The following is a 25,106-nucleotide window of genomic DNA, read 5'->3' as shown; positions in this document are numbered from 1 at the left end:
AAGGCAGACTATAGGCTGATCATTAAAACAAGTCCCAATAAATTTAAAAAGATAAATTGTATAGAGTGTGTTTTCTGATCACCATAGATTTAAATTAGAAATCAGTAACAATATCTGAAAATCTCCAAATATTTGGAAATTAAGCAACATTTCTAAATACTCCATTAGGCCAAGGAATAAATCACAAGAGAAAGAGAAAATATTTTGAACTAAGTGAAATTGGAAAAATATCAGACTTTATGCGATGCAGCTAAAGCAGTGCTTTGAAGGAAAGTTGTAGCTGCAAATATAGATAGTAGAGAAAAATAAAGGTTCCAAACCAATGATCTGATTTTCTACCTTTAGGAACTAGAGACTAGAGAAAGAGCAACTTAAACCCAAAAGAAGAAGAAGGAAGGAAATTTTTAAAACAAGAACAGAAATCACTGGATTAAAAAATAGAAAAATCAGCAGGGAAAAATCAATAAAACAAAAAGCTTTTTGAAAAAAGATATAAAATTGACTAAACTCTAGCAAGACTGATAAAAAAAAGAAGAAACCCCAAATTACCAATGTCAGAAATTAAAGATGCAATGTCACCACAGGTCCTCTGAATATTAAAAAGATAAGGAATATTATGAACAACTTTATGCCAGTAATTTGAGAACTTACAAGAAATGTATAAATTCCTCAGAACATACAAGTGATCAAAACTAAGTCAAGAAGAAATAGAAAAATATAGATAGTTTTATATCTGTTAATGAAATTGATTTTTGCAATGTAAAACCTTCTCCTTTAGAAAAATCCAGGCCCTCTGGTCAATTCTATTATATATTTCAGGAAGTGATAATGTCAATAACACCAATCCAACACTAATCCTTTCAGAAAATAGAGGAGAAGGGATCACTTCTGAACACATTTTATGAGGCCAGATTTTTCCTGATGCTAAAACCAGATAAAGACATTAAAAGAAAATTATAATATAGAGATCAATATCCTTCTGAACATAGAAGCAGAAATCCAACAAATATGATCAAATTGAACCCAGCAGTATATATTAAAAGGATAATACATGACCTAGTGGAGTTTATTCCGGGAATGCAAAGTTAGTATAATGTTTCAAAATTAATCAATGTAATTACCATATTACCAGATTCAAGGGGAAAAAAAGCACATGATCACCTCAATAAATGCAGAAAATGCATTTGACAAAATTCAATGTTTATTTATACAGCAAGCAATCTTGGAAGCTAGAGATAATGTCCCCTCAGGAGCAAGAGCAGGTATGCCAACTGTCCTGTATAATAAAGGTAATGTTTCCATCTAGGGCAAAAGGCAGGCATGCTTACTGTGCTTATAAAGATTTGGGTTCCCTAAGCTCAGAGTTCTTTCCTTTAATATAACCCACTGTGTGGCCCTCTTCATGTTGCCCATAGGAATTGGCATGGAGAACTGATACAAAAATGCTAATACTCTGGCTGTTGCTATTGCTTTGAGTAACAAACTGTCTTTTATCTCTGATCCAGAAGTCTCATGTCTTCCACTAGAACCCGTGAAACTTTGTCAGGCTAACATATTAACTTACAAGTTAGGTAAAATCTGAGACTTTTCACAGTTCTTGACAATAAAAAAATATACACTTAATTCCAACATCTAATTTAAAAAGGTAATTGTAATCATATGTTAAAGTGATCTTAAAATTATTTTGTGGGAAAAAAGTACTTAGACAAAGGATTTTGAAACATTGATTTTAGAAATTTATTTACATATCTTGGATGGAAGTAGTTGATACAGTTTACTTGGAATTCCTGGAAGAAAAGAAGAAACTTTTTAAGGTGGGAGTGGTAAGGAAACTTCAGAAAGATGATAATTTAAAAAAAAAAACAACTCTGCTCCCTACTAAAGTTGCTTTGTGCATATACAATGTATAGCAGTAACATAAAATAACAACATGAATTTTATCAAAAGAACAAAATCCCTAAGTAATTCCACTATATAACAAATTGGATACAAATCTTACAAAACTAAATAATATGCATCTTAAAAAGTTTCCTTCTTATTACTGTTGTCTGGCTAGTGCCCAGTAGGCTAAAAGGATCTTAAACACATCTGCACTAATCCACCACAACGTACATACCTTTCAAATCAGGAGCTAAAGGTCTACTCTTGGGACTGGAGGTGTCTTCACGAGTATCATAGTTGTCAAAATGGAATTTCTCTCTTCTCGAAATGTAACCCATTTTTGCTAGGTCACCATGCTGACTACACATTTTTTCACTTAGATTTAAATAATCTCTTTGAAGATTCCGCATCTCAAATTCGAGGGTATCCCTTTCATTTTCTATACTTCTTACATAGTTTTCTAAAAGTACTTTGTCTTCTGTGAGTCTACTGATGCTGTTCTCAAAATTTACATTTTCTTGACTATGTTTTTTTAGTTCTTCTTTTAGAATCTGATTATCTGTTTTAATTTCCATTACCATTTTTGATAACATTTCGCATTCATTGCTCATTTCTGACAAGCTGTTCTTATAAATACTTGCTTCTGATTTTGCATTTTGTATTTCTTTCAGAAAATTCTCTTCTGCAGTAGAGTGGTAAGTTTGAATATTCTCAATTTCTCTTTCCATCTTTTGTCTAGCAGCAGTACATTCTTGTAATGTTGTTTCAAGATTAAATTTTTCATTTTTAACTGTTTCTATTATTTGAAGAAGTGTCTCTTGTTCAGTTTTTGCCAATCTTTCTTTCTCTTTCAGTTGCATTATCTCTAGCTTGTTTTCTTTCAGTTCATTTTCAAGTGAGCTTTTTTCTTTTAAAAGCTGGTATGTTTTTTCCTCTAACATTTCCTTTTCATCTTGTATCAACAGAATATTTGTTTTCATTGATTCCATTTCTATACTCAATCGACTGTTTTCTTCATTGACAATGGCCATATCATTTTGAGTTTTGTGTTCCTTACTTTTCAGTTGATCTAGAGTTTCTATCATTTGTTGTTTCTCCAAAGAAAGTTGACTATTTTTTTCCTCTAGAGTTTTATTATGTCCTTGGAGAGCATTGTATTTACTAATTATTTTTTTCAATTCTTTAAGACATTCTTTACCATTTTCTTCTGTTTTAACTAGCTTGGACTGAATAGTGTTCTTTTCTTCAACCAAATTCTTAAGTTGCTTTTCATGTATTTCAATTTTCTGTATCAGAGATTGTGTGGTAAAGACTAGCGGTTTTATTTTGGTCTTAAGGGTTAGATTTTCATTCTCCAGTTCCGTTACTTTTTTCTGTATCTGTATAGATTCTTTTAGGTAATTCTGTAAGTACTGAATTTTTGCAACACACTGCTCAGTGACAGAATTGACTTTGGGTGTTCTCTCATTTTCAAATACTATTGATCCGTGTTTTACTACAAATGGTTGCCTTTCTTTGTTTTTCATTTCATTTGTTGGGTCAAAAAATGACAGTGTATGTCTTGGAACTCTGGAATGGAATTTTAAATCTGTAATATTCTTGCCAGTGAGGGGAATTTCCTTGTTGTTTTTCTCATTCCTTTTTCCCCTGTGTATTTCACTCTTAGATAATTTTTTACATTTCCTACAAAAGTTCACATGGAATTTTGACGCTGTTCCCCTGAGTGGGAGTAATTTGTTTAGTAATGCCTCTAATTCTGAAATTCTCTTTGATTTTATATCTTCATTTAAGTTACTTTCTATATTTTCTTCCTTAATAAAGTAAATTTTTTCCTTGTGAGTGGGGGACAGGTCATATTTACCATTAGTTGGAACATTTGCATCAGTTTTTAAAGTTTGAAGTTGATTCGTAAGTGCTAGTTCCCTATCATGTGATTTTTGAAGCTCCTCCTTCATTTGTTTGATAGAAAGGCAAATATCATCTAAATTTTCACAAAATCCATGCTTGAGAAAAGGCATAGTGATTTTGGATTTATCCAGAATCACCGTATCAGTTTGAGACATCATATTTTGAGGTGCATTAGGTAGAAAACTATAAAGGTTATTATAATTCTTCAACTTGTCAGAATCTTCTGAAGGGCTCATAATTATGTTTGGAGCTGAATTATCTGTTGAGGTTTTCAAAGTTAATATGTCCTTGAAATGTATCTGGGATGGAGTATTTATACCTTGAGAGAGACTATTAATGCTATCGCTACTGGATTTTTCTTCCATTGAATGAAGAGTCCTGGAATCCTCAAAATGATGAATTTTCTCCATAGAAAGGATTTCTTCTTGATTCTCTATAGGCTAGTAACAATAAAAAGCGTGCTATAAATGTACTACCATTTGCCACATAACCAGCAAATTAAGATAATTTTTTGTGGAAGATTAATTTTTACAATCAAAATGAACATTTTATCCATTTCCACAGCAAAGAAGCCTAATGAGTATAATTCATTTTTTCCCAGAAAATCTAACAAGTTATTTCGAGATCTGTAACTCTGGTCTTCACAATTTGCTTAGAAATTGCACTTATTTCCTCGGGGGGTGAGATACATGGGCCAACCCCTCAGTTTCAGAAAGATAAGTTTAGCATCCCTCAAGAGACCTCAAAGATAGGTGGTCTCTTAGATCCCTCAAATGGAATAGGTCAAATAGAATAGGTCAGATGGCCAAATGGCATAGGTCAATGGTCAAATGGAATGTAACAGAGCAAATGGAAGTTCAAGGAAAATGAGTCTTTCCACTTCTAGGCTATTCATCAACCTTAGCTTACATTCATAGTTTCAGAGGATTCTAGGGCTGTAGCTATCCTGGAAATGTGAGTTCTAATGAGTGTAGGCACAGGTCTAGGTCAATCCTAAAAGTAGAAAAACTCCTAAGTGGACAGAGAGATCATCAAAACTGCCTTGTGTTTCAATTTACTTGGGAATCTTTAGGTATCTGGACAAAGTCAGATGCCCCTCGCACACTCCTAAGAGAAATGGGACAGTTGCAGAAGTACGGAAGTAAACCCACATCTTTTAGGGTTTTTACATCAGGAATTTCCTTATTTTCATCTCTGACAGTCCAGTTGCCGTGTGAAGAATACAAAGGTGTCGGTAAACTAGTTGCAGTAACATTTTTGAAGTACCTAAATATAAAAATGATTTTGTACAGAATAACATACCACAGCCTTTTCAATGTGTGGGCTGAATACCAGATTTTTTTCTGAGTTCGGTTGTGGGTTTTCTACTTCAATAATACTTTTGTTCAGTATTTCACTGATTTCAGACTGTACCTTTAAAAGATAAATTGAGAATGTTAGAATTTGATTTCAGATTTATAAACTTATGAATGTATAGGAATAACAGATATTATAATTAAAAGATACCTTTAAATTTCCTGCACATAAAAATTCTTTCCCATAATATAAAATATAAATTAAATTTATTGTACTCTCTATCATTAAAGGAATATTTAAGAAAATCATGCCTTTATTATATGATTATAAAATCAGAAAAACAATTTAGGAAAACAAGAGTTTATGAACTATCTTCAAATAATTTTAGATGTTTGACTTTTACATTGTTGAGTAGACCAGAGACCTTTGATCTCTGACATCAGAATGGACCGTATTCTAGAATACACCCTCAGGAGTTTATCCTCTCATTTCCCTGTAGTTGCTTTTATTTTCTTATTCTGAAAGATTCGTCCTGAGCTAACATCTGTTGCCAAGCTTCCTCTTTTTTGTTTTCCTCCCCAAAGCCCCAGTGCATGGTTGTATATTCTAGTTGTAAGTCCTTCTAGTTCTTCTCTGTGAGCTGCTGCCACAGCAAGGCAACTGACAGACCCGTGGTGTGGTTCCACAGCCAGGAAATGAACCCAGGCCGCCGAAGTGATGAGAGCACTGAACTTGAACCACTAGGTCATCAGGGCTGGCTCTCCCCACAGTGCCTTTAGTACAAGACTATTGGGATGAAGTTTATATCGGGCCTTCAGTGAATATGTGTTGTGTTATGCATCCCCAATATCCATACCCTGTCCTCCTGGTAACACTACCTGTTATTTCTTCTGGATAGAAAGTCCCTGTGCCTTTGGATGTGTGATACTGATCCCACATCTAGCTCCAGAGGTGGGCAGGTGACTCAGAGCTAACCAGTCAGAACACTGCCTCACTCTGGACAGTGGCTGGTTCAAACACTGCGTGTGACCCGGTCTGGGGCAGTCAGAATCAGGCCAAGACCCTTAGGATAAGCTGGTAGGAGAGAAGAGCATGCTCTCTTCTCCATCTGACTGGAATCTAGAAGGAGAAAGGCCTGGAACTTCAAGCAGACCTGTTGCCACCACATGGAGACTGAGAACCCATTACTGTGGAAAGTGGAACCAGGGTAAAGAGTGAGCCTGGTCCCTTGATGATATGAGTCCCAATCAGATGGATTAAGCCATCCCCAAGTGAACTATCCCTAGCATTTTCAGGTACCTGAGCTAATAAAGTTGTTTGAGTTAGATTTTATATCACTTATAATGAGAGTCCCTTTTTGTAGACTATATATAGGTAGCACTTTAAGCATATGTTTTAAAAATCAGTGAGCGCTGTTTCTTTTCGGCTCATATCCAAATACAAGTATAACAGAATATAGTTTCCTCCAAACAAATTTTGAGCCTAGAATATGTTGCAGCTTCTATTTTATTATATTCTATATCAACCAATTGGCTAGTGATCATCAGTTTAGAAATGTGGGATGATATCTTCAGTTTGGATATTTCCTATGTATGGATTAAAAGGAACATACCATGCTAACATTCTGCAAAGTCTGTATTCGGAGAGCCTGAAATGACTCCAATTGATGCTGAAGGGCCTATAACAAAATTAAACAATGCATGGGGTTGAATATTGCTTCAAAAACTTGAATTGTTATGATTTTTTTAACATCCCCAAAAGTTGCCTATTACAAGAAAGGATCACATGAGGTTACTCACATTCTTAGTCATTTTTGCTAACCAATGCATTTTAATTAACATTTTAATGAAAAACCCATATGCATTTATGAAGTACTTATTCTGAGAAAGATCAGCCTCTACACAGGTTTTCGGAGACAACACCATGAAATATACTCACTTTCAATGCTGACCGTGGTTGGATTTGATTTTCTGATTCTGACGCGCAGCCATATTCTAAAAAGCAAAATTGAATGACCGTGTGATTTAATTCTTAAGGTTTCTTTTTTAACAACTGTAATGGAAAGCAGGCCCCTAACTTTCCTGGATAGTGAGTCAGAGAGATAATGAAAATTTTGATGTCCACATTAGGAAGAACCTGATGCCAGTCACATAATAAGTTTAAGAAATAGTTCTCACTTGACTTCAGATTGAGTCAATCTGAAGATTGAGATTGTAATAGTGGTTTTATTTTTACAATAAACAACTTGTAACATTAAGTTTTGAACTCTCAAAAACTCAAATATCGTTGTTTCTGAGATATAAACTACATCTTTTTGGTAATAAAACTAATAATCCTCATGTTATAGGAGACCCTTGGCAAAGTACTATATAGGCTTCAGTGTCTATGAAATGGCTATGTGATATTTTTCCTCCTTATCGTTGAAAATAAGTAGGATTAACAGAGCAGAATTTTGTCATGCTTTTACGCAAAGTGCTGTAAAGATTCATGTGTTCCTTCCTAAAAAATAGATTATAGATCTGAAACAGTGGAAAGACTATATAATGTTTGCAAATTGCCTGACAAACATCCCTCTTTTCCCAAATGTTAGGCTACTTGCTTTGTAAATTTTTATTAAAGAATTAAAAAAACTTTAAGTGTCTTGAATGGTATGATATGATAGAATGTTCCTGTAGGCTGACAATTTCTGCTGTAAGAGAAGGTGTTATTTTTGGTGAGGAAGCTTGTCCCTGAGCTAACATCGGTGGCAACCTCCCTCTATTTTGTATGTGGGACGCCATCACAGCATGGCTTGATGAGTGGCATATAGGTCCGCATCCAGGATCTGATCCCGGGAACCCTGGGCTGCCAAAGCAGAGCACGTGCACTTAATGACTATGCCACCTGCCCGGCCTAAGAAGTTTTCAAAGAGGTCAGCACATCTTCTCCTTTGGAATGACAGTCTGCCAGCTGTTACAGAAGCTGGGTGCAAAGTATAGCACTCCCCTTCCGCCATCTGGCCCTCATCACTGAGGGAGCAATTTTGGTTCAGAGCCCAGAATCGTTTGCCTCATTGAAGATTACCATCTTCATCAGAGGGCAAGGAGGACAACGAGTCCATCTGGATATTGTCAGCTTTGCATCTTACTGGGAATAAAATGGTAGTGCGAAATGTTCATCTCAGAGAGAGAAAAAGGAGCTCAAGTGAGGTCTGGCCCAGTGCAGCCAGGCCTCCCAAAGTTTTCCAGACTCTAAAATAGCCTCTTGTAATGAAGTCAAAAAGGTCAAAATGCAAATGGAAAAGAATATATCACCTAGAATCCCACCATCCAGGACTAACTGTTGTGCATTTTAGGTCCCCACCCTTCAGTCAGCTCTCTATGCATATATGTGGAAAAACAGAAGGGATTTTCGAGCAGGGGGATCATATTATACACAGTACTTTTAAATAAATATTACCAGATTTACATTTACTTTAACAGAATAAGGCAAACTGCAAATAGTCCAAGTTATCACTAGTATTAAGATTTTTTTTGCACTACCTGAGAGATTATTTTCTATGAGATCCCTCTCAACTAATGAGAATATATCATGAAAAGGATTAAGAGATTGGAATTTTTATGTTTTTTAATAACATACTTTTCTGTTGTATTCAGTGTTGATTTACTCCCAGCCAAGAAAGGGAGAAAATTAGCATTATACTTCCAATCACATTTACTCTCCACTTTTCATGCTATTTGCTAGTTATATTATTTTCACACTGTGAAGTTTTATGATGTTTACATTTTGTTCTGTAACCATAATTCCCACTAAGCTATTAAAATCTGAAGATGGGATATTATTATCATAAATATTTGCAGACTTCAACTTTATTCTTCATGGATTTACTATTCAAAATTCCATCTCCTTCCTGTACCTGTAACAAAACTTTCCCTTTTCTGCACAGATTTCCTTTGTATCATTAGGATTTGAAAGTTCAAGGCTAAATACAGGATTCCTTTGTCTAAAACCGAGGAAGAAATATGAGGCCAAAAGAAATCTAGAGACTTAAGGGATATAGCAAATAAAAGACTTTAAAGAAAGAACATGGGATTTACATACTGCTTCTACATATATTTCCCTCCCTCCATCTCTTCCTCTTTTTTTTTTTTTGCTGGAAGAGATTCACCCTGAGCTAACATCTATTGCCAATCTCCCTCTTTTTTTTTTCCCTTCTCCCCAAAGTCTCAGTACATAGTTGTATATTCTAGTGGTAGGTTCTTCTATGTGAGTCACTGCCACAGCATGGCTACTGACAGATATGTGGTGTGGTTCTGCACCGGGAACCGAACCCAGGCCACCAAAGCAGAGTGCACCAAACTTTAACCACTAGGCCATCAGGGCTGGCTCTCTCTTCTTCCTTTTCTGACCACAGTATGATTTCAGTTACCATGTTGCTTCTTTTCATATACTCATGTGCAACCAGAGCAACTCTCCTCAGAATTTCTATTTTCTTTTGACATCCTTCCGTTAGTCCCTTGGGTCTAGCTCTTTGAGATACACTTTCAGGGCCAGTGTATTTTCCTATCCGTTTTTCTATAGCTTAAAAATTAAGTGATGGGTCTGGGAGAGGAAAGATCATTTGGAGCTGTGTGAAGCCTCTGTTGGAGGATGTGATCTCTGCTGTTGTGTTGTTCCCTAAGACTTTTGTTAGAAATCTAGAGGGAGATGTATCCCACTACCTTAGGGAAATATTTTCTTAATTGGGATTATTCCTTCAGTTCAGGATGGAGTCCCAGAACTCGGATGGCCACATATGACTGTGCAGGTTGTTCCCTGCACCAGGGCTCCTGGGCAGAAGGATATGTGTGGGATGAAATCCATTACCATGCTCTGCTCCACTCAGCTAGCCGGCACCCTGTGTGGGTTTGCATCCGCCTGGAGTCGAGTGTACCTTCTTTAATCCACACAGATGCACCCCATGGGCTAGTGGCAGCCCTGGCTAGACCCCTCCTTCCTCTGAGTGAAGAAAGCTCCTGTGGACCAGCCTCTGGGTTTACCCATCTGTTCTAGCAGCTGCTGCTCTCTACTCACCCAAACTGCAGTCAGTAGAGAGAAGGATACAGGTGTTTCCTCTGTCTTTTCTGTATTTAGCTTTGCCATGGGGGAGGGGCATCAATGAGTATTTGCAGGATTTTGACTTGCTTTATTGCTTCTGAAAGTCAGAGGCAGAGTTAGGAGCCAGGCTGTAGTTTGCCTTGCCAGAATCTTCTCTTTTTATCTTTGGCCTCCACTTTCCAATTTTATGTCCTGAGGGGCTGCCCCCTCCCTTCTTCAGGTGCTTCTGGTGAAGTTTTTACTGGTTTTCTAGCATTTTTTTGTTCATTTCATTTGGTACTGGGTCGGCGGGGGGTGTGGGGGGGGGGGGGTCTGGGACCTTCCTTGGCTCTAAAATCTCTACCTGAAAGTCTAGAGTTGTTTCTATAAGTTCATGATTTAGCCTTAAATAATGTTTCATATTTTAGTGATTCATTGCTTCAACAACCTCATTCATTCAAATTTCGAGTGTCCACTATGTGGTGTGCCCTGTTGTAGGTACTACAGACACAGCATTGACAAAGATGCCTGAGGCTCGTGCCCCCCCCGGGGCCTACCCCCTCAAGGAGTAGACAGAAAAATAAGAACAAACAAAGAAATAAACCAACAAGACACTTTCAAATAGCGATAAAGAAAACAAAGAAAATAGGTGAATGTGACAGTGAGGGAGGATGGGAACGGCATTGGAAAGGGTGGTTAGGAAAGGCCTCTCTCACTATTTGAGGCTTTAGCCGGGACTCCTCCATGCTAAGAAGGGGCTGGCGATGTGAACATCTGTAGGAAGAGACTCGAAGTGGAGGCAACAGCAAGGTTCTGAAGCAGAGCGAGTTATCTGTGTTTGCAGAACATAAAGCAAGCCCAAATGGGGCCGCTGGGTGGCCGAGTGGTTAAAGTTTGTGTTCTCCTCTTTGGCAGCCCAGGGTTTCACCAGTTGGGATCCTGGGTGCGGTCATGGCACCACTCATCAAGCCATGTTGGGGCAGTGACCCACATGCCACAATTAGAAGAACCCACAACTAGAATCTACAACTATGTGCTGGGGCCTTTGGGTAGAAGAAGAAGAAGAAGAAAGAAGATTGGCGACAGATGTTAGCTCAGGGCCAACCTAAAAAAAAATAGCCAATATGGCGGCAGCTCAATGAGCAGATGGGAGCACAGCATGATAAGAGGTCAGAGGGGGAGACGGGCTAGATTATGTAGGGTCTTGCAGGCCAAGCTGAGGGGTTTGGCTTTTACATTAAGTAAAGTGGGAAGCTTTGGAGGGTTTTAATCATGACAATGATTTGATATGACTAGAACGTTAACAGGTCACTCTACTGCATGGTAACGGATTATAAGGTAGCAATTGCAGACTATTGCAACAATCCAAGTGAGAGATGAAAGTATCTGGACTAGGACGGCCGTGGGAGAGATGGAGAAAAATAGGTGGATTCAGAATATGTTTTGGAGATAAAGCCAGCAGCACTGCCAGAAGATTAGATGTGGCCAGACGAAAGGACTAAGGATGACTCCTAGGCTTTTGGTGAGAGCAGTTGGATGAATGATGATGCCATTTACTGACATGGAAAAGAATGGTGTAGGAACATATTTTAGGGAAAACTCTTTCAGATATGTTAAAGTCAAGATTTCTGTTAGACATCAAAGTGGAGATGTCAACAGGCAGTGGGATATTCCAGTCTCTGGCTGAGGGGCGTGGTTATGAACATTGTATTGAGCCATATGGACATCACTGCTGGCCTAGACAAGGGCTGTTTCTGGGCAGTGATGGGCACAGAAGCCCAGATGAAGTGGCTTGAGAGGAGAACAGAATGTGAAGATTTGTGGGCACTAAGTATTGGCAACTCTCCCGTTTTACTGTGGAAGGGAACAGGGTGCCTGGTAGAATAGGGTGCGTGTTGGAAGAGATGTGAAGGTTAAGAACGAATTTTTTTTAACCATGGGAGATTCTATCATGCCTGCTTGCTGCTGCAGTCGTAGAGTAGAAGGGAGAAGAGGAATAATTCTGGAGAGTCTGGAAGGCTGACTGCAGAAGCTGAGTGCTTGAGGATTCCAGGAGAGAGAGGATCCGGAGGAAATGAGCTTTGACTGGGCAGGGACAATCCTTCCATTGAAACGGGGGGAAGGTAGAGAGTATGGGGACCCAGGCAGGTGGGTTAGCAAATCTGGAGGCTGAGGGTGAGGGAATTTGGGTTTGATTGCTTCTATTTTTTTCATATAGTGTGAGATCATGTTACAAGTTGACAGGTCATGTCGAGAGGTGGCGGAGATTTGAGGAGACAAGAAGAGGGAAATAGTTATCTTGGAGAAGCTTTGAAAGCGCACTTGCTGGAAGATAAAGGAAGTTTTCCAAATAGCACTGAGATCCATGGGATGACTGAGAAGTGAGTGTTTTTCTCCAGCAATGTTCAGACGATTCCGTGAAGACAGACAGCAGGCAGAGAGTTGAATTTATCTATTTTAAAAGCTATTAAAATAACTTTTTGTTTTTATGAGTTTCAGAGACACTGGCTGTTACTTATTCCCAAAGGAAAGATAATTTAAAAATTCAGCAATATTTAAGAACCACATAGAATTATGTGATTCTAGAATTGGAAAGGAAATTATCAAAGAATCACAGGAGAAAGAACACAATCCCTCGTCACATTTATTAAGACCCTGTGAAACGTACAACACTGGGGGGTCCCTAGACCCCTGGATGTGGTCCAGGTCCTGAAGAAGCTTATACTCTATTGGGAATGCAAGAAATATTATTCATATTATAGTCAACTTCAATTCTCTGGCTGTTTCATATTTAAGTGTCAGAAGTGAAAACCAAGATAGTTATGAGTGGGATGACTTTTGAGCTAATTAAGGTAAAGATATGGGGGATTTATTCTGAAATCTGCAGAAGATTATGTCATGTTCAACATATACAGAAAGTATCAAGTGCATGTTTGTGGCCAGCAGACCAACGAGAACAAATGAGTTTTAAAAACGCAGCAGGGTAATGATTTTATGTAGTACATCAGCCACTCTGTAGTCAAGGCTTTATAGTTCTCAGGCTCAAAGACTGAGTTTTGCTGTGACAAGTGAAATTCATCCCTAGAAGTAACTGTGGGGCGGGGCACTATCCGCACCGGGCACTGTCGTGGAAGCCACGGAGCCAGGCCGCCTGGGTTTGAATCCTGGCTTTGCCACACTTTCTCTGTGAGGGATAACTCTAGGCAGTGTCTAGTTGGTAGGTAAAGCTGTTAGCATAGTGCGTGGCACATAGTAAATGCTCCAGAAAATTTAATCATTACTGTAGCGGCAAAGGTATTATCAATATTGATGACCTGGTAAATTTAAAATTTCCAACTGAGAGGGAGGGGCGGGGTGGCTGCTCAGAATCTCCACTGCTTCCCACAAAGCATTGCTCAGAATGAAACCCCAAATGCTTACTTGGAACTACAAAGCCCCCCTCCCCAATTTCCTCTCTGAACCCTTCTCCTACTCTCCCGCTTTCTCATTCTGCTCCAGTCACTGGCTGTTCCTCCCACCTCAGGGCCTTCCCAGTTGCTGGTCTCTGCCTGGAATGCTCTTTCCCGAGAAATCTGCATTGACTACTCCTGCACCTCCTGCAGGTCTTCACTCACATGTCACCTGCTAAGAGAGGTCTCCTACCACCGTGTTTCAAATGATTGCATGCTTCCCACCTGCCTCCGATGCTCCAGGCCCTTCCTGCCCCCTGCCATGCCTTCCTTTTCTCCACAGGATTCACTCCCATCTTATACACAATATCCCTCGTTTTTCTGCTCCTCTCACTAGAAGGGAAGCGGCAGTGGGCGGGACTTTTGCGTATTTTGTTCACCGTTGGGTCCCCAGCACCTAGGACAGCACTTGATACATAGCAGGTGCTCAGAAATATTTGTTAGATAAATGAATGAGTGAGCGAAGGCTTGGGCAGAACAGAGATGCTCAGAACAACACACTGGACATCCTGAAGTTTGAACATCCTGAAGATCTCTCACATCCTCATTCCAGCAAGTCAAGGGCTAATTAGACTCACCGCTTGTTCTTTTAAAATCAAAGAGACCTCAGAAGTATTGTCACAGCTTAGCAAGAAAGACTGTAACTCTTAAACAAGCATATGTGCCATTTGCATGGAACTTCATTTTCTATAAATGCTGGCATCTTTCTCCAGAGCCCTAAGTCTCACTCATGTTAGAGAACACATGATCTTGCCAAGTTAAAGTGTCTCAGTCTCTTCTGACCTTGAGTGCTCTCTTAGAGGTCATTTTTTTTTTTAAGATTGGTGCCTAAGCTAAAATCTGTTGCCAATCTTCATTTTTTCTTTCTTCTCCTCAAAGCCCCCCAGTACATAGTTGTATATTCTAGTTGTAGGTCCTTCTGGTTGTGCTATGTGGGATGCCACCTCAACATGGCCTGATGAGAGGTGCCATGTCCAGGATCCGAACTAGCGAAACCCTGGGCCACTGAAGCAGATCACAGCATGCAAACTTAACCACTCGGCCACGGGGTGGCCCCTAGAGGTCAATATTGAGCAGACTCAACGTCTAAACTCTCTGAGAGGTCTCTTCCTCCCTTGTTCAGGTGTTCCCATTACCCCTCCTGGTTGCACAGGGCCGCCTGCATATCCTTATGGATGATGGGGTGCAAAAGAGCAGAGGGGGGACAGGTCAGTGCACTGCCCTGCTGGCCTCCACTGAGATGGTGCTCATCCTGGTGGCCCCTGGGCATCCAGTTGTCTTTTGTCTACTGAGGTGTGGCTGCTCTAGACCGTTCTTTCTGGACCCTAGACAAAGCATTTGTGAAGGTCCTGGATTTATGCAGGTGCAGACAGGTCTCTGGTTCACCATTTCTCTCAGCACCTCTGTGTCTGGATTACCCCTATGTCACACGTGGGTTATGGGCAACTGGGGGTCCTAACTTGGCCCATCAATCTAGCACCACCTTCCACCACAGTGCTCTGTGCCTTCCCTGGCGTGTCACGCTGAACAGTGGGGCCCCCAAGAGGTGTGGCGCCTCCTTGGGCTTCTCTCAGCACTGAGACTCCAACTGCAGTGTTCTCAGGTCCCCCTAGCTGGGAATTTACGACATCTTATTCACGCTTTATGTAGAGCTTGAAAGCTGTAGCTCTTTGGTTATTGCAAACCTCCTCCCCATACAATATCCCATTGTCCACAAATATTTACTGTAAAAAGTGGTTTCCTTTAGAAAAAGTATACACCATTTTAGTGTCTGTCCAAAAAATCAACAATATTTGGTATTCAGAGAAGCAGTATAGTACAGCATGGAGATGAGGGCCTGGACTCTGGAACTACTCTGCTGAGTGGCTCTATTATTTGCTGCCCGTGTGACCTTGGGGAGTTAGTTAACCTCTCTGTGCCTCAGTTTCCTCACTTATAAAATAGGGATAACCTCATAGGGTTGTGAGGATTAAGTGAATTGACACACTTAAGTGCATAGAACAATATCTGGCACAAACAAATGTGCCACGTTATCCATTATTAGTATCATCATGATAGTTACTGGGAGTACACCAGTTGGGCCAGTGGATTTAGGCAACGTCCCCATTGCCTGTAGTAAAAGGCAGAAATATCACCGCCATCGGGGCCTTGGCCTGGAGGTTTTACCTGTTTCACTGCCACCGCTTTCCTTTACCCACTCAGAGGAATTTAGGATCTTTGACGCTGAAAGGAGGACGCAGTCAACGTCATCCTCTTCCTCATGATGCTTTTCTGTAAGAGAACCGTACGTCGCTTTTGCTTTTGCCGGGAGGAGAAAGGGAGGCGAGGCGTGGGGATGCGGGACGCGGACGCCCCCAGAGGCCACGGGAGGGCGCGCTGGGGCCACGCAGCCGGCGGGACGGGGTGGCTCTAGGGCCGCAAGCGACAGCGGGGCGCGGGGATGGAGGCGGGGCTTTGCTCCCTGCGGTGGCAGAGGTGTGCGCCTAGTCCCGAAGATCCGCGCTCCAGATGGGACCTGTCTTGGGGATGAAGGGCCCTGGTTCTGGAGAGGCGGCGCTCTCCACTACCCGTCCGCTTCTCACGGCTCCCCCTCCAGGGACAGCGCCCCGGGCCGGCTCTTACCCGGGCTCATTTCTGCTGCCCCGGTTCTCCTCCCAACTGCCTTTCCCCGGGCATTCTGCTCAGTCGCTTCACGCCGGGGCAGCCCGTTGCCTGGTAACCGGGTGGCCGGGATGCCACGAGCGGATGTGGGGCGGGCGCAGGGGTGGGGGTGGGGAGGAGAAGGTGCGCGCTGGGGTCGCGGGTCCTGGATCCGGGACGCTCGAGCCCCAGAGCTGTGCCGGGGACAGCTGCATGGTGGAAAGGTCCACCCTTTGCCGTGTCGTCCCAAGCCCGGAGACAGTCTCAGTGGGTGTTTTTTCACCCAGGCGTCTTCCCTGCTGACCAGAACTTGGTCTTCATCGTTGTCTGGCTTTGGAGAAAAGGGACTGTTTAGAGACAGGCAACACCCAGGAACTTTTCCCCGCTCTGTTTTCATTATTTCATTTTTTGTTCTATTCTGCTTATTTCAACCCATCCGTCAGAGTAGTTTCAGCGTTTGGGGGTTTGAAAGGCCCAAAACCAAGATCGTGAAAGGACTTTTGTTTGCTGCGGCTATAAGAAGACCCCATTTCTAATAATGAACTTAATAATAACGTGTTAAGATACACATATCAAAGCTGTCGCAGAGGCGCCTGTATTCATTTGTCAAAGCATGCTAATTTCCTTTGCCCCGGGGTAAACCATTTGCAAAAGATGGATGTTGTGTTGGAAGCTGGAAAGTAAGGACTGGTTGGATTGACCACAGTCGATCCTTGTGCAAATCAGAAAATGGTGCTCTTTAAGTGAAAGTTTTAAATGACTATATGTCATTTATTTTGCAATAGCAACCATTACAGATAGAATACAAGATAATTGAAAATTCAGACTTTGTCACAATAAGGAATTTAAAGTCATGATGTTAATAATCTATTATATAATAATTATATGGCTTGCTTTCATGGAAATGAAACTTTATGATAGTTTCAATGTTTACTTGCTGTACTTTTTTCCTGTAGAAATGGTCTCCAGAAGATTTGACAATCTTTCTTGTGGCATTGTAGATAATTTCAATAAATTGTGTTTTGAGAACTTTTCTCCATTGATGACTAGTATCAACCAAGTTAACTTTTTCCGGCGAGCTACAAAAGTTTTCAGCAATGTGTCTGTTAAATTGCTACTTTAAGTAAATTGCAGTATTTTGACGGGAGAATGTAGATAAAAAGCCACTACACTTTAATAAGTTAATTCTATACTAATGAAATTTCCATAACAAATAATTATATTTCACATAACATTGTATATTAATATCTAATAATATGATAATATAATGTAATGTTCCATAATAACTAATTTGTCTATGTAATACTTGTGGATTGTGATTGCAAATGAATATCGGTTATTACACAGAAATTACTTGCGGATTTAAATGGGAGGACTCCGCCACATCGTTGAGTATAGAATATAAAAAGCAGATGGTAGGAGTTACAATATCAAACTGAAATTTAGCCAGTGCACTAATCTCAATAGACACCCACTTTATTTATTTATCTATTTATTTATTTATTTATTTATTCATTCTTGTCCCCAAAGCCCCCCAGTACATAGTTGTCTATTCTAGTTGTAGGTCCTAGTTCTGCTATGTGGGATGCTGCCTCAGCATGGCTTGATGAGCGGTACCATGTCCGTGCCCAGAATCCAAACTGGGAAACTCTGGGTCACCAAAGCAGAGCTCTCGAACTTAACCGGTTGGCCTGGGGCCAGCTCCATAGAGACCTGCTTTAATATTAAGATACTTTCCAATCACTTCATCAGTCAGAAAGGCCATTCTTTGCTTAGAAGGATAGTTTATTTTAGAAGTTAGGTCAACGAGGCTTTTTGATTTCAAACTCATTTGTCTTTTGTAAACTAAATCATATATGTATATTCTCAGAACAAAAAATAATTGGTCAGAAAATTTTTGTAATTAGTATATAAAAAGCCAGTTTTTGGAAACAACAAAGTTATAGTAAATTAAGAAAAATTTTAAATAACAAAAACGTCTACAATATGAATGGCATCCCTTCAGAAGAGGCCCCTTGTTAGGGCCTCACATCAACAATTACATGTGGAGACCCCGTTTTTTGGTGAGAGAAACCTGGAAGGATAATAAGAAAATGTCCCCCCAAAAATGGGGATGAGTGGTGGACACATCTTTTTGGGGGTATTCACTGCATTTGTGAATGTATGCTGAGGGAAGTCCTATCTGAATACTCATGGCCACTTAAAACTGTTGTCACCTATCACAACCTACACTAGGTTCCCTCCATTCTGGACTTAAAGGGTAATGGTGACACGATGACTTGTCTTCTCTGAGCATGAGTTTACTTATCTGTACAATAGGGAGCCAACGGGGTTGCTGTGAGGGTTAGTGAAGCCCCGTGGAAAGGGTCACATAGGAGGCTGACCGTGAACAGCAACTCTAGACCCTGGAGTCTAAGGTGAGATTCCGTAACCAGTCTTGACATTTTTTCCCTGTGATTCTTCCTCATTTAAAAAGAGTTGACACTTCAATTGAAAAACATTCAACTATTTTGGCTCAAATATCAGAAAATTTATATTTTAAAGCGAGCACAGGAGAATGTGTATAATTTGTATTGTGTATCAACTTTGTTGATGAACTTGCCAAACTTCTAAAAATAAAAATTTTACAAGTTTCTCAGTAAAGGCACATTTAGATGGCCTGTAAAGTGTAAAGTCCTCATTATGTTTTGTTTATTAAATTATTCTTTGAGGAATTTAAAAGTAATGGAAAGTGCAAATAATTCTGTAACTAACCATTTTCTTCCACCTCGCAGAATTAACAATTATAACTCTCTTGGTATATTTGATTATTATTTACTTAGAAAAATAGAAAATTATGTAGAGTTGAACTCCCCACCCCCTCCTGTACTAATCTTCCCCATATTCCTCCTGTAAGAAATCACCATCATGAGTTTAGGGTGGAAGCTCCCAGTTCATTCTTACGTTGGTATCGTTACTATATATGTATTCATGAGTAATATAGATGATTGCTCCTATTTGTTTTAAAATTTTCATAAATGGCATCATCATTTATGTTTTATTCTGCAGCTTTCTCTTTTTACTCAACATTGTATATTTTTTAGGTCTATCTGAATTTTTAAAAAATAGATCTTTAATTCAATTGTAAAAATGGACTTGGGATATCTTTCAGTTCTTCCAGTGTTTTCGCTTTTTGGTCTCCATTATTTTTTTAATTTTGAAATGATCACCAGCTTTTAGTAAAGTTGGAAGTATGGTCCAATGCATGTTTCATTTTCTCCTGAACCGTTAAGAGTGAGTTGCTGACACTATGTCCCATCACTCCTGAATACTTTGATGAGTGTCGTATAAGGACACTCTTCAACATGGGAGCAATGTGGCCATTAAAATCCAGCAATTAGCATTGATACACTACTACCATCTAATCCTCAGGTTCCACTCAAGTTCCACCAGTTTTCGCAGTAGTGTTCTTTATTGCCTGTAGTTGTTATGACATGTCTCTTTACTCAGTCTCATGGTCTCAGCATTTCCTATTTTATTCAGTGAGTTACAGCAGGATTATCTTCTGTTGTTAACACCATTTATATTGTTGCTTAAATTTCCCTAGCTGGATCAGTGCGAGTTTCTCTAGCTGGCTTCTGTGTGCTTTTAACACATCTTTTTCATTGCTAGAACACATCTTTGTTTTCTTGACACAACCAGACGCTCCAAACTCGTCCTTTACTTTCCCTGCCTTAGCCATGAAATCAGCCATTTCTCCAAGGAATCTTGGTGTCTTTTAGAGGACAACAGTATTTAGAAGCCAGTATGTGAGTGCTAAGTGTGCATGTTGCTGTCTGGGTGCAGCTGCTTCCAGGCCGTCTTAGTGGATGGCGTTAGGGAATGTCTATAATGGGTATATACATTCACATTCACATCCATATTTATTTCTGTATCTCTCTCTATATATTGATAACCATGAGTTCACGATACCTTCAGTTCCAATCCAACATCACAGTGCTCTTTCTAGTTTTATCCCTTTCTTTCTTTTTTTTTAAAAGGTTGCCTTTTTTTTTTTTTTGAGGAAGATTGGCCCTGAGCTAACATCTGTTGCCAATCTACCTCTTTTTTTTCTTTCTCCCCAAAGCCCCAGTGCATAGTTGTATATCCTAGTTGTAAGTCATTCTAGTTCTTCTATGTGGGATGCTGCCTCAGCATGGCCTGATGAGCGATGCGTAGGTCCACACCCAGGATCCCACCCGGTGAACCCCAGGCCACTGAAGCAGAGCGCGAGAACTTAACCACTCGGCCACAGGGCTGGCCCCTCTCCCTTTCCATGTTTGTAATTTCCCTTACCAACAATGAGAAGGTTGACTCCCATTACTCTTTATGTATTTACTTATATAAGCAATGCCCTTGTGAATATCCACTCTCTCCATGCCGGTCTCTCACCGTAGCGCCCATGTGGATTCTCTTGTCATCCCACGTAGGTTCTAGTGCTCTGCTCTGCCCCTTCCCTCTTGCTCTGCTTAGACCCTGAACCCAGTCTTAGGCCTCCTCTCCTCTCAGACACACTCCTCACCCCTCTTGGCTCTGTCATCCTGTGCTGGGCACCCTCTCTGTATAGAAGACCTATGCATTCTCCCTGGGGTCTGACATCGTGCACCAGCTGGTCCGAGGGAGGGACACCCTCTTCTCTACACTCAGGCTCTAACTACTGATGCCAATGTGCCCCCGTCCACCCCCCTGCGCCACGGATGCTGTCTGTTCCCTTCTTGGGATCAGACACCCAAAGTCTGCTTTTACAAGGTCATGATATGATTCTTCCATGCTTTTTTCTAAAAGCTGTATTATTTTACCTTTCATATTTAGATTTGCAGGTCATCCAGAATTGATTTTTTGTGCGTGAGGAAGATTGGCCCTGAGCTAACATCAGTTGCCAATCTTCCTCGTTTTGCTTGAGGAAGATGGTCCCTGAGCCAACATCTGTGCCAGTCTTCCTCTACTTTGTATATGGAACACCACCACAGCATGGCTTGATGAGCAGTGCTAAGTCCGCGCCTGGGATGTGAACCTGCAAACCCCAGGCCGTCGAAGCAGAGTGCATAAACTTAACCACTATGCCACTGGTCCAGCCCCTGGAATTGATTTTTATATAAAGTGTAAGGTAGAGGTCAATATCCCTTTTTTTTTTAATATGGCTATCTGATTGAGCCACCCTTTATTTATTATAAAGAATATAATTCTCCACACCAGCTATATACTTTACTATATTTTTAAAAAGTGTTTTTCTTATGTATGCTCTTTCTACCATCTTGACCCTAAAGTTCCTCATTGCAAAGTTGCCAAAGTCGAGTAAAGTGATTATTTGACTATGCAGAACATAGATTAGAATTAGATAAAAGGGGATAGTATAATGAAATTTCCTTTAGACTCCCAAATAGAGAAAACTCCATTTTCCCAAGTAACACCAGGAGAAACCTGGTCCTGTGAGATTCTCCCAAGCTCTTTGGCTCCTGTTGAGCACTTCTTTAGCCCTCAGATTCCCATTAAATAGAAATGAAGGGTCAATGGCATCAGAAGAACCTGATGAAAATATGCATTACACTTACTCAGACCTACCTCACTGTTCCGGCTCCTATGACTCTTAATGGTTCATAATCCCATGTGAAATCAGCAAAGTTTAGAATCAAAAGACTTTCTCTTGGGGGGTGTTAGATTTCTCCCCTCCCTAATATAATTATTCCCCCAATAATTAAGTAATTGGTGAAATTTTCTTGCTTATACTTGATGGTGTTGAGAATTGTGGAATTTTATGAAAAAAGTTATTTTCCAGATTTTTGTGGGGAAAACTGAAACATGGGAGGGTTCGAAAACTTTTCAGAAACTCTGTAACCGGTCAGTGCTGGACTTCCTGATTCTGAAAAGCTGGTTTTGCCCAAATCAATTTATCTTAGTGCTTTTTCCCCCCATAATAGATTGTAGTTCTATGAGATGGGTCAATATTTCACTTAAATTTTACAAAAGTATAGAGGAGGTATAAATGTAATTAATGCTAGATCTGAAAGTTCCTTTTTCCTGATATGATATCACACTTCACCTGCACTACCTTCTCAGTGTGGTGACACTGTTTCTATTTCATTTGGCATCATATCAGATAGACAGTGGACCATATTCTGTCTGGGTATATGCTTTCTCTGGTCACATGTCAGTCAGTCCACCAACTTCTCTAAAAATGGCTGATGTTTTTTGATTGTGAAATTCACCGCTAAATGATGGAATTAAAATCTGTACTGCCGCTTAAAAAAAATCTGTGAGTCACAATATTTCAAAATCTTCAGATAGTGGCTCCTCTTGGACAATCCACTTTCACCTGTTGACTAACAGCTGCAGATTCAAGAATCTGGAACAAATTCAGGAGCATTGCACAAAAACAAGTTAGTCAAATCTATTCTTAGAGTTTATTACCAGACTAAAATACTTCTGGGTTTTTCAGCTTCATAAGATCTTTTTTTAAACCGGAGATCACAAGGCTATCATTAATCATGGCTGAGATCTATAGTAGTGTGAATAAGTGACCAAAATACTCCTAGGATATAACAAATTTGGGCAACTGTCCTGAGGCTAATGCTTTGGTCAGAGAGGGGGATCTCTGTGCTAGTGACTTAGGAAGTCCTGGGTGGGTAGTGGACCTTTCATAGATCAAACTAAGGGCTTGATCCAATTGCAAATACCTCTATACCCAGTCTTATTTAAGTTCCTTTTATTGTTAATTTTAGCCTGATTTTTTCTATAGAGGAGAATGAATCCCACAACTCAGTAAGGATAGCCACTAGCTTTGGCTCTTAAGAAAGTGGTTGCTACTTTTAAAAGGACATATTTATAGTGACATGGTGGGGATAATGAGAAAGGGAGTTGGTCTAACTCTGAGTTGGGTGTACTCTTAGGGATAGATAGAGAGAAATATCAAAGTAGCTTGAGAAGGAATAGATGTCAGGGAAAGAGGTATTTTTAGGATATGTAGAGTACTTGAGCCTGCTTGCAGGCTGAGAAGAAAGAGTCAGTGACAGAGACTGAGTGGGAAAAATAAGTTGGAAAGAGAACTTGAATAGAGTAATGGGCATGACTGGGACCAAGAAGAAGACAGAAGACTAACAGTGTCTTTGAACGTGTGAAGGTTTCCATTCTGTAGAGATAATATAGAGCTTTCCTCCCTCTGACAGAGGCTGAAGCAATGGGAAAGGCACTTTCTCTGGAACAAGGCACTTATGTCAGATAAGCGCTCTGTTTGTGAAGGTTACTGAGGGTGAGTGGATGTTCATCGGTTTGAGTAAATTTAGAGGTAGTAGTTTCTTCTAGACTGAGGAGTCTTTTTGATTCAGCTCACAGTATGTGACCCCCTTATTCCTGATGCTAAACTGCTTTCTGGTTTTTAGATGCTAAAGGAGCTGCGCTGACTCACACCATTTGGTCACACGTTAATCATAGTAGTGTGTTTCCCTTGCTATATAAAGATACCATTAATGTGTACTTCCAACAGAGCTGATGAATTTGCAATAATAAACTCATATTCCTTGCTTGACTTCAACTGTGAGCTATGACATGAGTGGTGGTGTCTGTGACCATGGAACAGAATGAAACTTCTAAATTGAACCGAGAACCTGGCCATGTTGAAAGCATGCCCTCACTAAAAGGAATGGCCAGCCAGTTGATACGATAAAGACAAATGTCATGTACAGATCAATGACCATTTGAGCTGGTAGAAGTCTCAGGGTTCATCCAGTCCCTCTCTTCATTCTGCAGGTTAAGAAATTGAAGCCCAGTGGCAGAGCTGCAATTAGAATCCAGGTCCTTATCCAGAGCTCTTGTCGTAACAGTCCTTACTTACTCATTACTTAAATCATTATTTGATATTTTTATTATTCCACACTAACTTTCCTGGCACTCACGGGAGAGATGAATTTTAATAGAAAGAGAACAAACATGGACCATAAGTTAACATTGACATACATAAAACAATACAATAGAGAAGAAGAATTATAATAATGTTCAGAATTCATAGATTTAAAGATTTCCAAACCATCTTACTTATTACTAGGGAATGTTAGTGAGTTTAAACGGTGGGGTTTTTTCTAGTTATTTGGTCTTGTACAACAGGTAAACTCTCTGCAACTTTGCCTCATCTGTAAAATATTTGACAAAGTTGTTGTAAGGATTAGAAATAACGCATGAATGTGTCCAATGTTGTATTATGTCAAGAATTTTGTAAGCATTCGACTAAAAGTCTACATACTCAAATAAAATACATATTTTCAATAGAGGGATCTCAATCTCTTATAGCTACGAGATTATAACGGATAGAATATTGCCAGGGAGTCTGTGGTGAGGTCAGGTTGTGTGTGACCTCAGGCTTTTAAAATTGCCCTCCTCAAATGAAGCAAGTTCAGTGAACCTCACGAGTCTGATCAGTCTTAGTGTGAAATGTCAACCCTCCTGGGATCATCAGGAATAGCAATCTAGTTCTATGAATCTTCCACCTTGATGGAGTTGAGCTCCTTTAATTGGCCCTTGATTTTTGACACCAATGAACAATTAGAAGGAATAGGAATGCGATTTTGAATGTGAGGTTGAACAGCAAAAATTATACATCATCATAGTTTGTTAGGGGCTTACTTACACATTAGTTAATGGGAAACGTGTTAGGTATTTTTATACAAATTATCTTAATTCTTACAACAACCCTGTGAGGTAGGGATTATGATCCTAATTTCCTGGTTGATAAAACCAAGGTCTGGAGAGATTTCATGATTTCTCCATATCTTACAGCTAGACGAGAGTAGAGCTCCATTTCAATTTACTTTTGTAAGCACCAAGCTCTAATACTTGGAGTAAGTTATACTGAAGTGAAATCTAGGAGAT

The 25,106-nt window shown here is 40.0% G+C and overlaps 1 protein-coding gene across 1 annotated transcript; it reads right to left on the bottom strand.

Moving 5' to 3' along the window:
- Positions 1-1,955: 1,955 nt before the first annotated feature.
- CCDC110 (coiled-coil domain containing 110) lies at positions 1,956-16,626 on the bottom strand. Its single transcript, XM_070499725.1, has 6 exons — positions 16,212-16,626; positions 15,756-16,145; positions 7,024-7,079; positions 6,698-6,763; positions 5,092-5,202; positions 1,956-4,229 (listed from the first exon to the last, which is right to left on the bottom strand). The coding sequence occupies exons 1-6, from the start codon at positions 16,624-16,626 to the stop codon at positions 2,094-2,096; spliced, it is 3,174 nt and encodes a 1,057-aa protein (XP_070355826.1). The 3' UTR covers positions 1,956-2,093.
- Between the last annotated feature and the right edge of the window lie 8,480 nt (positions 16,627-25,106).

The sequence above is a fragment of the Equus asinus genome, chromosome 27, assembly GCF_041296235.1.
Source record: "Equus asinus isolate D_3611 breed Donkey chromosome 27, EquAss-T2T_v2, whole genome shotgun sequence".
Taxonomy (NCBI): Eukaryota; Metazoa; Chordata; class Mammalia; order Perissodactyla; family Equidae; genus Equus; species Equus asinus.
Note: the sequence above shows the minus strand (reverse complement) of the source record. Positions and strands in the feature narration are given on the sequence as shown.